Here is an 11,087-nt window from a genome sequence, read left to right as displayed (position 1 = left end):
CCCAAAGCTCAGTGATCCAACGGGTCCATAGTAGAGGGACATTCTGGGGTGTCCCAGGAAACTTTGAGGACACACAGACACAACACAATAGGGGTAAATTTGGGTCTCTGGCATCCACTCTGCATGCCCAGGAAGTGGGGCCACTGGGAGCTCCGTGTCCCCAAAGAGAGACACCCACCCCTCCAAGGGCACCCACAAACCCTTTTCGGGGGGGCTCACAACCTCCCAGACCCCACTACACCAAAGACATTTCCCCCACCTCCCCCTAAAACCACCACTCTGTGAGTGAGCCCACCACATCCAACTTCCTTTATTACAAATAAATGAGCAGTACAATTTGGAGGGAGGGCACCCCACAACCCCTATCCCGAGGGATACGCCTTGATGACCTTTACATCATCGAGGGGTCGGTCCTGGGAGTTAGTCTCCACCATGGCTAGGCGCCCCAGCACCCCCATTCCTTGGCACACCCTCCCGAAAATGCTGTGCTTCCCATCCAGCCACTGTGCTGGGCCCAGTGTCAGGAAAAATTGGCTTCCATTGGTGTCCGGCCCTGCATTGGCCATTGCCAGGATCCCGGCGCCTGTGAGACATGGGGACATGTCACATTATGGATGGGGATACAGGGGACATGCCACCCCACAGCCAAGGTTCCAGCATGATAGGGGACATGTTATCCCATGGGAGGATGTCATCTCATGGCCAAGACCCCGGTATCATGGGAAACACGTCACTCCAAGACTGGCATCCTGGAGGGCGTCATCCTATGGCTACAATCCCTGGGACATGTCACTCCATGGACAGGCTGCAGACGAACCTGTCACCTGACAGAGGGGTCTTAATGGACATCAGTAACAACTTGCTCCCATTGGTGTCCAGCCCTATACTGGCCATCACCAGGATCCTAGTGCCTGTGGGACATGCCATGCTATGGCCAGGGTCTTGGAGGGCATGCCATTTCAGGGACAGGTTCCGGGGGATATGGAGGACATGCCACCCCATGGATGGGGTCTCAGGGACATGTCGTCCCCTGGCTGAGGTTCTGGTGTTATGGGGAAAATGCCATCCAATGGAGAGGTCTTAGGGAAACATGAGGAAGAATTGGCTCCTGTTAGTGTCCAGCCTCATGTTGGCCATTGACAGGATCCTGGTGTCTGTGGGACACAGGGACATGTCACATCAGAAATGCGGAAATAGAGGACAGGGCATCCCATGGCAAAGCTCCTTGGAGTTATGCCACTCCATGGATGGGGTTTCGGGGACACAGAGAAGTTGTCACTCTATAGACAGGATCTTGGGGGACAGGGGAGACATGCCACCTCATGGCCAGGGTCCTGGAGGACATACTCCATGACCAGCCTCCTTGAGACATGCCCACCCCATGACTGGAGTCCTGGGAGTCATGTCACTCCTGGGATGAAGACACAGGGGACATCCCATCCCATTCCACAAGTGTGTTCTCAGGGGTCCTGCCCCTCTATAGGTGGGTCCTGGGGTCCCAGGGATGTCCCTCCAGTGTTCTCCCAGTGCTGGCCCCACTCACCAGTGAACTTCAGGTCCGGGTGCAGCTCATCCTCGAACTGTTTCCCGTAGATGGAGGCACCACCACGGCCTGCAGGGGAATTTGCGGGTCAGCAGGAACCCCTGGCACCAGGGCGGGTCCCAGGAAGATTTCAGAGGCCAGTGCTCACCAGTACCCGTGGGGTCCCCTCCCTGCACCATGAAGTCCTTGATGATGCGATGGAACTTGGTGCCGTTGTAGTACCCGCGGCGGCTCAGCTCAGCAAAGTTCTTGCAGGTGCGGGGGGCGTGTTGCCAGTACAGTTCCAGCACAAGTGGGCCCATCCTGGGATGGGAACACAGAGAATGGGAACGGGAAAGGTATCAGAAATGGGGAAGTAATCCCCACATCCCAAATTGGTACCCACATCCCCAGCTTCAGACCAAAGCCGGGGCTTGTGTTGCCAGTGCAGCTCCAGCACCAGCAGGCTCATTCTGTGAATGGGAACAGCAGGAATGGGAATGGGAACTGGAGACAGGGTCATCACACTGTGATTCCCACAACCAGTTTCAGACCAAAGCTATGGGCTTTTTCTGCCAGTACAGCTCCAGCACTGGAGAGCCCATCCTGAGAATGGGAAAACCAGGAACAGGAATGACACTGAGAATGGGGAACAGCACCAGGAATGGGAACAGAAGATGGGGTGGGTCCCCCTGCTGTGAACTCTTCCACCTATAGGGTCAATTCTTGCAGCTGCAGGGCAAGAATTGTGACCCCCCCCCAACCCCAGTTTGAGACGAAAGTCAGGGGGGCTGTGCTGTTAGTACAGCTCCAGCACCAAGCAGGCCCATCCAGGGAATGGGAAATAGGAATACTGGTAATGGGAATGGAACAAGAACAAGGACGGGTAACAGGAAACACCTCAACGTGATCCCTCACTCCCCCCCCATATCCCCCAGGGCCAGTCAGGGACAGGGACCACAGGGGTGAGAGGGGATGGGGGGCAATGGGACACCAGGAGGCCATGGATGGCTCTTGGTACCAAGGGAAACAAGCTGGACTGGCTGGTTCTGTGCGGTATCGGGAGACACTGGGGCTAACGGGATACCATGGGATCACTGGGATCTGCCTGATACCGAGGGGCTTAGAGGTTACGAACACCAGGGGGGAGACCGAGGGAACCAGGGGCCCTCTAGTATCGGGGCGAAAACCAGGACTGGCTCATGCTGGGGGATAACGGAGCTGTCCCGTTCTGGAGACACTGAGAGTTTCTTAGCACCTGTGGAGTTCAGGGTCTGCCTGATACCGGGGGCTCACGGACACCGCGGACTGCCCCGTACCGGCAGGATCAGGGACTCAAGAACACCGGGGCTGCACGGAAGCCGGGGAGAGAAGGAGCGGACACCGATTTACCGCCAGTGCCGCGGAAGGGGGCGGGACAAGGGGTGGGCAGGGCCTCCCGTGCCGGTACCGGTGCCGGTACCGGGGCGATGCCCCGCCCCTTACGTGGTCTCCATGGAAACGGTGGGCGGCTGCCAGGAGTCGGGCGGGACGGCGGCCATGCTGCGGAGGCACCGATGGCAGAACGACCCTCAGGCACCGCGCTTCCGGGCCACACCCCCAGCTGTTGAAGGCGGGGCGTGGGGGAGGGGAAGAGCCAATCAGCGAGACGAAAGGCGAGGAGACTGGCCAATCAGAATGAACACCTTAAGGGAGCAGGCCAATCGGAACCCGGGGCGGGCGCGCCGCGATTGAGCCGCAAGGGGAGGGGGAATTCGAACGAGGCCGCGCCCCTTTCGTTAGGCCACGCCTCCTCGGCGCGCGCGACGAGCGGGAGCCGGGGGCGGTGAGGTGGCGGGGGAGAGGGGGACGAGGGCAGACCGGGACCCCCGGGGACAGGGGAAACCGGCGGGGAGATCGGGTGGGCCGCGGAGCGCCGGGTAAACCACGCCATGCGGAGATGGGGAGACGTGGGGTCGGGGTGAGGGGCTGGGACCGCCTGGTAGGGGCTGAGGACCCCCAGGGCTGGGGCTGCGGGGCCCGTACCCCCGGTGGGGGCTGGGACCTTCTCAGTGTGGGGCTGGGGTCACCAAGGGATTGGGGTGCGCGGCTAGGACTCGTCGGTGGGGCTGGAATCCTCTTACTCTGGAGTTGGGACCCCCCAATGTGGGACTGGGGTCTCCTGGGCTGGGGGTGAGTGGCTGGGGGATTCACCAGGTGTGGGGGAGGGATCGCCCCATTATGGGGCTGAGACCCCACAGTGTGCGGCTGGGAGGCCCAGGAATGGGAATGGGACCCCCTGGGTCGGAGTTTGGGTTTGAGACCCTCCCGGTATGGGGGCTGGGAGCTGGGAGGCCTAGGAATGTGGATGGGACTCCCTCGGGATCGAGATGCAGAGCTGGGACCCCTCAGTGTGGGGCTGGGGTCCCGAAGGAACTGGGGGTGAAGGCTGGGATCTCTAGTTACGGGAATGGGGTCCTCTTGCATGGGGATGGGACCCCCTGAGGATCAAGATGTGGGGCTGGGGATCCTCTGGAATCGGGGTGTGGGCCTGGGGGTCCCCCGGGATCGGAGTGTGGGTGTGGGGCTGGGACCCTCTGGGTGTGGAACAGGGGCTCCCCTGGGTGTGGGGCTGCGACCTCCCAGCGGGGTTGGTTCCCCTCAGTGTTGGGCTGGGGTCCCCGATAGGGGCTGGGAACCACCATTGTGGCGCTGGGGACTCGCACGGTGCGGGTCTGGGACTTTCCATCGTGGCACTGAGGACACCCGGGCTGGGGGTGCTGGCTGTGGGTTCCCCGCACGGGGGTCGCCGGTGTCACCCCCGCCTACTGGCGCTGGCGGAGCCATCCCTGTCCCCATCCCGGTGGCACCGAGCCCAGCGGCGCCTGGCACTGGCCGTGTCACCCGCGCGCTGGCTGGTGCCACCGGGCCCCTGCGGGGGGTTGGGGACACGGCGAGGGGCGGGTAGGGGCACGGGTGGGGAACACCGATAGGGTCGGTGGTGACCCCCGCCAGCTCCCACAGGTGGCCCCGGTGTCCCGAGGCGATGGCCGAGGACCGAGGTACGGCAGCACCAGTGCTGCATGTCCCCCGTGTTTCCCCCCTGGCGCGGGGGGCCGGGCCTCACCCCCAGTGTCCCCCTAGATGTTCGATTTGTCACCGAGGAGAGCTTCGACTTCGGTGTGCTGTCGCCGTCTGACAGGTACGGGAGGGTGGTGGGGAAAAGGGCACCCCATGGATGGGAACAGGGTGGACAAGACACCTTGTAGTTGGGAACGTGGGGAATAGGATGGGACGTGGAGGACAGGGTACCTCATTGTCAATGTCCTAGGGGACATGTCACCCCATGGATGGCGTTGTGGGGGATGTGCAATTCATAGCTGGGGTCCTGGGAGCCATGAGGGACATCACTCCCCAAAGATGGTGTCCTAAGGAACATGTCACCCCATGAACACAGTTCTGAGGGTCCTGTGGATATGTCCCCCTCATAGATGTAGTTCTGGGGGTCCTGGGGGATGTGTCACACAATGAATCGGGGTCCTGGGTGGCATGGGGGGGGGGGGGGGGGTTCCTGCCACTTCTTGCACTTCTTGGCAGCGGTGTTTGGGGGGCTGACACAGCCATTCCCCCTCCCCCCTTCCCATCCGCAGCCAGGAGGAAGAGGAGGATGAGGATAGCCCCGGCAGGGGGTGCCAGCACGGGGGCAGCAACGGGCGCTGGAGTCCCCTGAGTGGGGCCCGTCTGGAAGAGATGGTGCGGGAGGCCACGCGCCTGGCAGCACAGTTGGAGGGGTGTCACCTGCCCCCTCCCGCTCCCAGAGACCCCCCCGGACCCGCCTCCACGCCCCCCAGCACACCCCGCAGCCCCCGCCGCCAGACCTTCGTGGTGAAGGACAGCCCGGTGCGGGCACTCCTGCCCACCGTGGAGTCTCAGGGCCCTGCCCCCAACCCCCGCCCCCCTGCCAAGCCCCGGGGGGCCTCTGCTGCCACCAGTGTCCCCAAGGTAGGTGAGACCCAGGGGTAGGGGTCCCAGTGTGGCTGTGTCCCACCTGTGCTGAACACCCAGATCCCCCCCAAACCCATCCTAGATGGGGGCAGTGAGTGCCCTCCTGTCTCCAAGGGGCATCGTGAACCCCCCAGCCCTGTGGGTGAGGGGGCACTCACTGAATGTCTCCATGTCCCCCGCTCTATTTTCAGGCACCTCCCAGCCGTAATTCCACAGCAGCGGCAAAGGGACCCTTGGGTGGCAGGGGGCTCCCCCCCAGCCGTGCGGGCCCACCCCGGCCATGCCCTCCCCAGGGGCAGAGGGCTGGTGCCCGGGGCAGGTCAGAGCCCCCCCAGGGGGGAACAGCAGGTAGTTATGGCAAGGGAATGAGGACACCATGGCCACGGGGGCTCCTGGGCCACACCCCAACCCCCCCTCTCTCCCCAGGCCAGGCTAAGGTGAGGGGGGGCACAGTTTCCTGCCCCCCCCCAACCCGCCAGCCCCACACCAGGACCACCACCACCCCTGTGCCCTCCGGCTGTTCCCCGGCACCCACTGCCCTCCCCAAGTTGTCCCCTCGGGCTCCAGCAGCGGGTGGGAGGACCCCCACCCCCAGAGGTAAGGATGTAATGGGGTTTGGGGGGACGCAGGGGATGCCCCATCCCCCGTGCCTCAGTTTCCATGTGGCTTCTTTCTCCTTTGCAGGTGCAGGGGCAGCACGGGCAGCCCCCACAACTGGTGCCTCGGGGTGCAAACCAGGACCCCCTCCCACCCGCCTGCAGTCCTCCCGCAAGACGGCGGTGAGCAGCACCCCGAGGTGACACCCCCAAACCACCCCACACCCACCCAGAGGCCCTGGGGGCACCCAGACCCCCCCCTAGGTACCAGCTAAGGTACCTAGGCTGGGGGGGGGCAGAGCCAAGGCCACCCCAGGGATGAGTTGAGACATCCACTGGGTTTTGGAAGGAGACAGGCAGCACCAGGGGCCCCCAGGGAGCAGCCAAGGCACCCGTTGGGTTAACAGGTTGCAGGGCAGAGCTGGAACCCCCAGGGACCAGCTGAGGTTGGGGTGGCAGAGCCAGGGGTGTCCCCAGGGATGAGCCGAGACACTCATTGAGTTTTGCTTTAATTACAAAAGGTCTCATCAGCAGTAGGAAACCCTCCACATTCCCCAGCACCCAGGGGCCCCTCATCCCCCCAACACCCATCCCGGCGTTCCCCCACTTGAGCCTCACCCCTGGGCAGGGGGCGTCCCAAATTTCCCTGTAACCCCTAGCTGATACTCCCTCCACATGCTCCCCACCTGGGGGAGTTGGCACCATGGGATGGGTTGCACCTTCATGGGAGTTGGTACGTTGGGGGGCAAGGGGGGTTGGCACAACGGGGGAAGTTGGTTATAAATTCCTTTTTTTGTATTTTCATGTATTTTTTAAATAAAACACTCTGCTGGGCAAAGGGGCTGGGGGTGATCGTGGGGGGACAACAGGGGCACCCTGTGCCATCATCCCAAGGTGCCAATCCCTGCAAGGATGCAAAGTGCACTGAGGAGAGGGTTGTGGCTCCCTGCTCCTTCCTGATGTCCTCCCAGTCCTTGTGCATCCCCAGTCCTGGTGTGTTCTACCCCCCGCCCCCACCATGCTGGTGCCCTCCCTGTCCTGGTGTCCCTGGCACAGTGGGTGGGCTGCCTGCTGGGTGGGTTCCCATTAGATCGAGGTCTCGTCGCTCCTGGTGGGGGGACGGACAGATGGGGGAGGGGGGGGATGGATACAAAGTGCAGGATGGGGGGAGAATAAAAAACAAGACAGACAGATGCGTGATGGAGGAGGTGGATGCCAGGGTGCCCTCTGTGCCTCCCAGCACCCAGCGCCAACCCCTGGGGGGAGATGGTGGGGTGGGGTTTGGGGGGGAGCCCCCAGCCCCCTTGGGTTAATGGAGAAAATTAAAAAACAGAAATCTGGGGGGTAGAGGGGGAGAAAAGAGTAGAGTTAGTGCTGCTGTGCCACCTCTGCCCTAGGCATCCCTGGGTGGTCAGGGGTACCCAGTGGGCACCCCAGCACCCAGTGAACACTCCAATGGGCACCCTGACACCTAGTGAGCACCCAGTGGTCAGCGGGCACCTTTGGACAGTCAGTGGGCACCCAACATGCACTCCAACACCCAATGGGCACTGTTGGACCCGAGGGGCACCCAGTGGTCAGTGGACGCTCATGAACAGTTAATGCACACCCAACAGGTGCTATTAGACCCAAGGGGCACCCAGTGTGCACACAGAAGTCATTAGGCACCTAATGGGCAGTCAGTGGACACCAAATGGACACATAATGGTCAATGGATGCACAATGGGCATCCAATGGGCACCCACGGACAGTCAACTGGCATCCAGTGGGTGCACTTAGACCTGATGAACACCCAGTGAGTATTCAGTGGGTATCCAATGGGTATTCTGTGGGTTCCCCAACCCTCAATGGGCACCCAGTAGGAATCTAATGGAAAACCAACAGCCACCTTTGCACCCCATGGGCACCCAAGAGGAATACTGGCACTCAATGGTCACCTGTTGGTTACCCTGGCACCCTATAGACAGCCAACAAACACCCTACATGTGATGGGCACCAATGTGCACCCTGGCACCCAATATTCATTGGATCTGGCACCCGATATTCATTGGATCCAAAGGGATTGCTGGGACCTGATGAACACCCAAGAAGGAACCCTGGCACCTGATGGGCATCCAAAGGGCGCCCATCGCGCACCCTGACACCCAGTGGACACCCAAAGGGAACCCTGGAACCTGATGGATACCCGACAGGTAATGTTGTACCCAATGGGTGTTCAGTCATTACTGTGGCACCTGATGAGCAGCCAAGAAGTGTTGGATCCAATGTGTGCCCAATGGGCACCTGAGAGAAACCCTGGCACCAAATGAGAGTGCAACAGGAACCTTGGCACCCTGGTACCCAGCTATCCTTGCATCTGATAGGCACCCAAAGGGTACCCAACAAGTGGTGTTTGACTGCTTGTCCACCCAACAGGAACCCTGGCACCCCAAGGGCACCCTCAAACCCAAGAGGTGCCCAGAGGGCATCCTGGCACCCAAAGAACTCCCAGTGAGCACCCCTCAGATGTGGTGGGCACTCACTCAGAGCCAGAGGAGTCCTCGTCAGCGGTGCCTGTGCGGATGCTCATGGCAATGGGGGTGAGGCCGCTGAGCTGCTCCTGGAGGCTCTGCCGAGGCCGGGGCACGGGGAGGGGGCCCACATCACTGCCTGAGGAGGCAGCCGTGCAAGCAGGAGGCGGTGGGGGTGGCCCAGGGTGCTGGGCACTGCCCCGCTCACTGATGGGGGGCAGGCACTTCTTCTTCAGTATCCCTGCAGGAGCAGCATCACCCATGGGTGGGGAGGCCAGATTTGGAGTACCCACCCATGCCATGGCAGCCCATACCTTTGTGGGGGTGGGGCAGGGGCAGCAGCAGGGGGTTCCTGGGGAGTGCCTCGCCATTGGGCTGGGGGGGGTCATCCCAGGGGTGTCCCTGCCCCCCTGCTGGCTGCACTCGCAGCCCCTCGCTACCTCCTGGTCCCTCACTCTCGCTCGCTGTCGTCACAAACTCCCCTGGCCAGTATGGGCATCCCGGGGGCACCAGGGGGTCGCCTGTGGGGAAGGAAGGAAGCTGGGACAGGCAGGACCAGGGACCTCCTCCCATCCTCACTGGGTGCCCCCATCAGCACATAGTGTGAGAAATGCACCCAAACCCATTGCATCAGTCCCATCCACACCTCAGAGTGGACAAGGGGCCCATCTTTCCCCCCTGGGTGCCCCAATCAGCACCTCTGACTGCATGAGGAACCCCCAAACCTTTTAAGTGTCTCCCATCACCAGACTGGACAAGGGACCCTCTCTCTCATACCCACTATGTGTTTATCAGAACTACAGGCTGGACCAGGGATCCTTTGTCCACTGTGTGCCTCCTGCATCAGGACCCAGCCAAGATGCAAGACCTCCTCCCACGCCCCCAAATCTATTCAATGGCCCTATCACCACTCCAGACTGGACAAGGGAGCCCTACCCCCACCAGGTGCCCCCCATCACTGTCCTGGATAAGGCAAGGGACCTCCGCCAACCCATTGGGTGCCCCCATCAGCACCCAGCCAGGCTGAAGGTCCCCCATCTCCACGGGGTGCCCCCTGGGGGTGTTACCAGGGCCGGGGGGACCCGGCGGAGCCCCGGGCAGGGGGTCCCAGCCACGGGGGGCCTCATCCTCGCTGTCGGAGGAATGTGTGGAGCCATAGGATCCGCTCGGGTCGTCCAGGGACAGGTCACTGTCTGACTCTGTGTCATGCTCTGGGGGGGTCACAGGTCAGTAGGTGCCCAGAGACACCTCCTGCCCCCTGGGCCAAGGCTAGAGGCACTTGCCCTATGGGTGAGGCCGTACCCTCGGGCTGGTCCCGAGTGCCAAGGAAGAGCCCCCCAGGCTCGGGCAGCGGAACTGGCCCCGGGCTGCCTGCCAGACCTGAGTCCTCCCTGTGGAGACACAATACTCATCAACACCTGATCCCCACTCCCAAACACCTACCATCCATTGTCACCCACTGACTGACACCAACCCACTGACACAATATTCATCCACGGACATCCACCACCCTGATATCCATCACCCTGACACCTACCTCTGCCACCACTTCACCCCAACAGCCCCTCAACCCCCCACTCTGTGACCACCCTGCCACCTCACCACTGCATGTGCATGTCACCCTGCCACTGTAGTGCTGTGCATCCATGCCACTGCCCCACCACACAGCCATCCCAACACCCCTACAAGCACGCCACCCCACCATCCACCAATCCCAACACCCCCACAACCATGTCACCCCACCACCCACCATCCTGCTATCCCAGTATTCCCATGCCATGCAATGCCATATTGCCACCCCACCAACCCACCACTCAACCACCCCAGCACCCCGCTACCCCACCATCCCATCACCATTCCATCTTGTCATCCCAGTGCCACACCAGCCCAGGACCCCACGAAAACCCATGCCCTGGTCCCAGCTGTGCCCAGTACCGCCGCACAAAGGGGATGTAGCTGTGGTGGCTCTTGCCCGAGCGTGCAGTGCTGTGCAGGGATCCCGAGGACCCACCACCTAGGGGCGGGTACAGTCGCCCTGCCACGTATGTGCTGTCCCTGCCACCAGCCTGCCAAGGGCACAAGGATGTCATGGCCATGGCACAGGCTGCCCTTCTCTTCCTGGCACCCCCCCATGTGGCCCAGCACTCACGGGAGTGAGGGTGGCCTTGGTGGCCAGCGGTGGGTGGTGCCAGCGGGCACAGCTCAGGCAGAGGCTCCTTCGCACCTCCTTGCTCAGCACCACACAGGACAGGAAGATGAGGGGGCCCTGGGCAGAAAGGGGGCGGGGGGACAAGGAAGGGTGGGTACAGCCTGGAAGGATACCAGCAGCACCCTGGACCAGTCAAGGGATCACCATCCAGACTGGGTGCATCCCATTTGTACCTCAAAGAGAATGAGTGTGCCCGCCACTGATATCTCAAACGGAATGAGGGACCCCCATATGCACTGGGTGCCCTCCATGGGCACCATGGAGTG

The 11,087-nt window shown here is 62.0% G+C and overlaps 3 protein-coding genes across 5 annotated transcripts in view; 1 reads left to right on the top strand and 2 right to left on the bottom strand.

The window, feature by feature from the left end:
* Positions 1-286: 286 nt before the first annotated feature.
* PPIL1 (peptidylprolyl isomerase like 1) lies at positions 287-3,117 on the bottom strand. The gene is made up of 4 exons (XM_059487962.1): positions 3,008-3,117; positions 1,692-1,846; positions 1,544-1,612; positions 287-583 (listed from the first exon to the last, which is right to left on the bottom strand). Exons 1-4 carry the CDS (start codon positions 3,061-3,063, stop codon positions 363-365), a joined length of 501 nt encoding a protein of 166 aa, XP_059343945.1. The 5' UTR covers positions 3,064-3,117; the 3' UTR covers positions 287-362.
* Positions 3,118-3,406: 289 nt separating this feature from the next.
* PSRC1 (proline and serine rich coiled-coil 1) lies at positions 3,407-6,940 on the top strand. Of its 3 annotated transcripts, none has more exons than XM_059488091.1 (6): positions 3,407-3,441; positions 4,526-4,563; positions 4,646-4,703; positions 5,152-5,503; positions 5,698-6,103; positions 6,191-6,940. In XM_059488091.1, the coding sequence occupies exons 2-6, from the start codon at positions 4,548-4,550 to the stop codon at positions 6,304-6,306; spliced, it is 948 nt and encodes a 315-aa protein (XP_059344074.1). In that variant the 5' UTR covers positions 3,407-3,441; positions 4,526-4,547; the 3' UTR covers positions 6,307-6,940. The 3 variants fall into 3 exon arrangements, with proteins under 3 accessions (XP_059344074.1, XP_059344075.1, XP_059344076.1); XM_059488092.1 differs by lacking the exon at positions 3,407-3,441 and having other exon boundaries at positions 4,499-4,563; positions 5,698-5,854; positions 5,933-6,103; XM_059488093.1 differs by lacking the exons at positions 3,407-3,441; positions 5,698-6,103 and having other exon boundaries at positions 4,499-4,563.
* The window catches only part of CELSR2 (cadherin EGF LAG seven-pass G-type receptor 2), a 29,585-nt gene continuing 25,412 nt past the window's right edge, over positions 6,915-11,087 (bottom strand). The window contains exons 29-35 of the mRNA XM_059488094.1: positions 10,762-10,878; positions 10,548-10,678; positions 9,915-10,003; positions 9,680-9,823; positions 8,927-9,133; positions 8,625-8,853; positions 6,915-7,210 (exon numbers count right to left, since the gene is read on the bottom strand). Of these exons, the coding sequence (XP_059344077.1) occupies positions 7,189-7,210; positions 8,625-8,853; positions 8,927-9,133; positions 9,680-9,823; positions 9,915-10,003; positions 10,548-10,678; positions 10,762-10,878 (939 nt within the window). The 3' untranslated portion in view covers positions 6,915-7,188. The remainder of the gene's footprint in view (positions 7,211-8,624; positions 8,854-8,926; positions 9,134-9,679; positions 9,824-9,914; positions 10,004-10,547; positions 10,679-10,761; positions 10,879-11,087) is intronic.

Source organism: Ammospiza nelsoni, chromosome 23 (assembly GCF_027579445.1).
Source record: "Ammospiza nelsoni isolate bAmmNel1 chromosome 23, bAmmNel1.pri, whole genome shotgun sequence".
In the NCBI taxonomy this organism is placed as follows: Eukaryota; Metazoa; Chordata; class Aves; order Passeriformes; family Passerellidae; genus Ammospiza; species Ammospiza nelsoni.
Note: the sequence above shows the minus strand (reverse complement) of the source record. Positions and strands in the feature narration are given on the sequence as shown.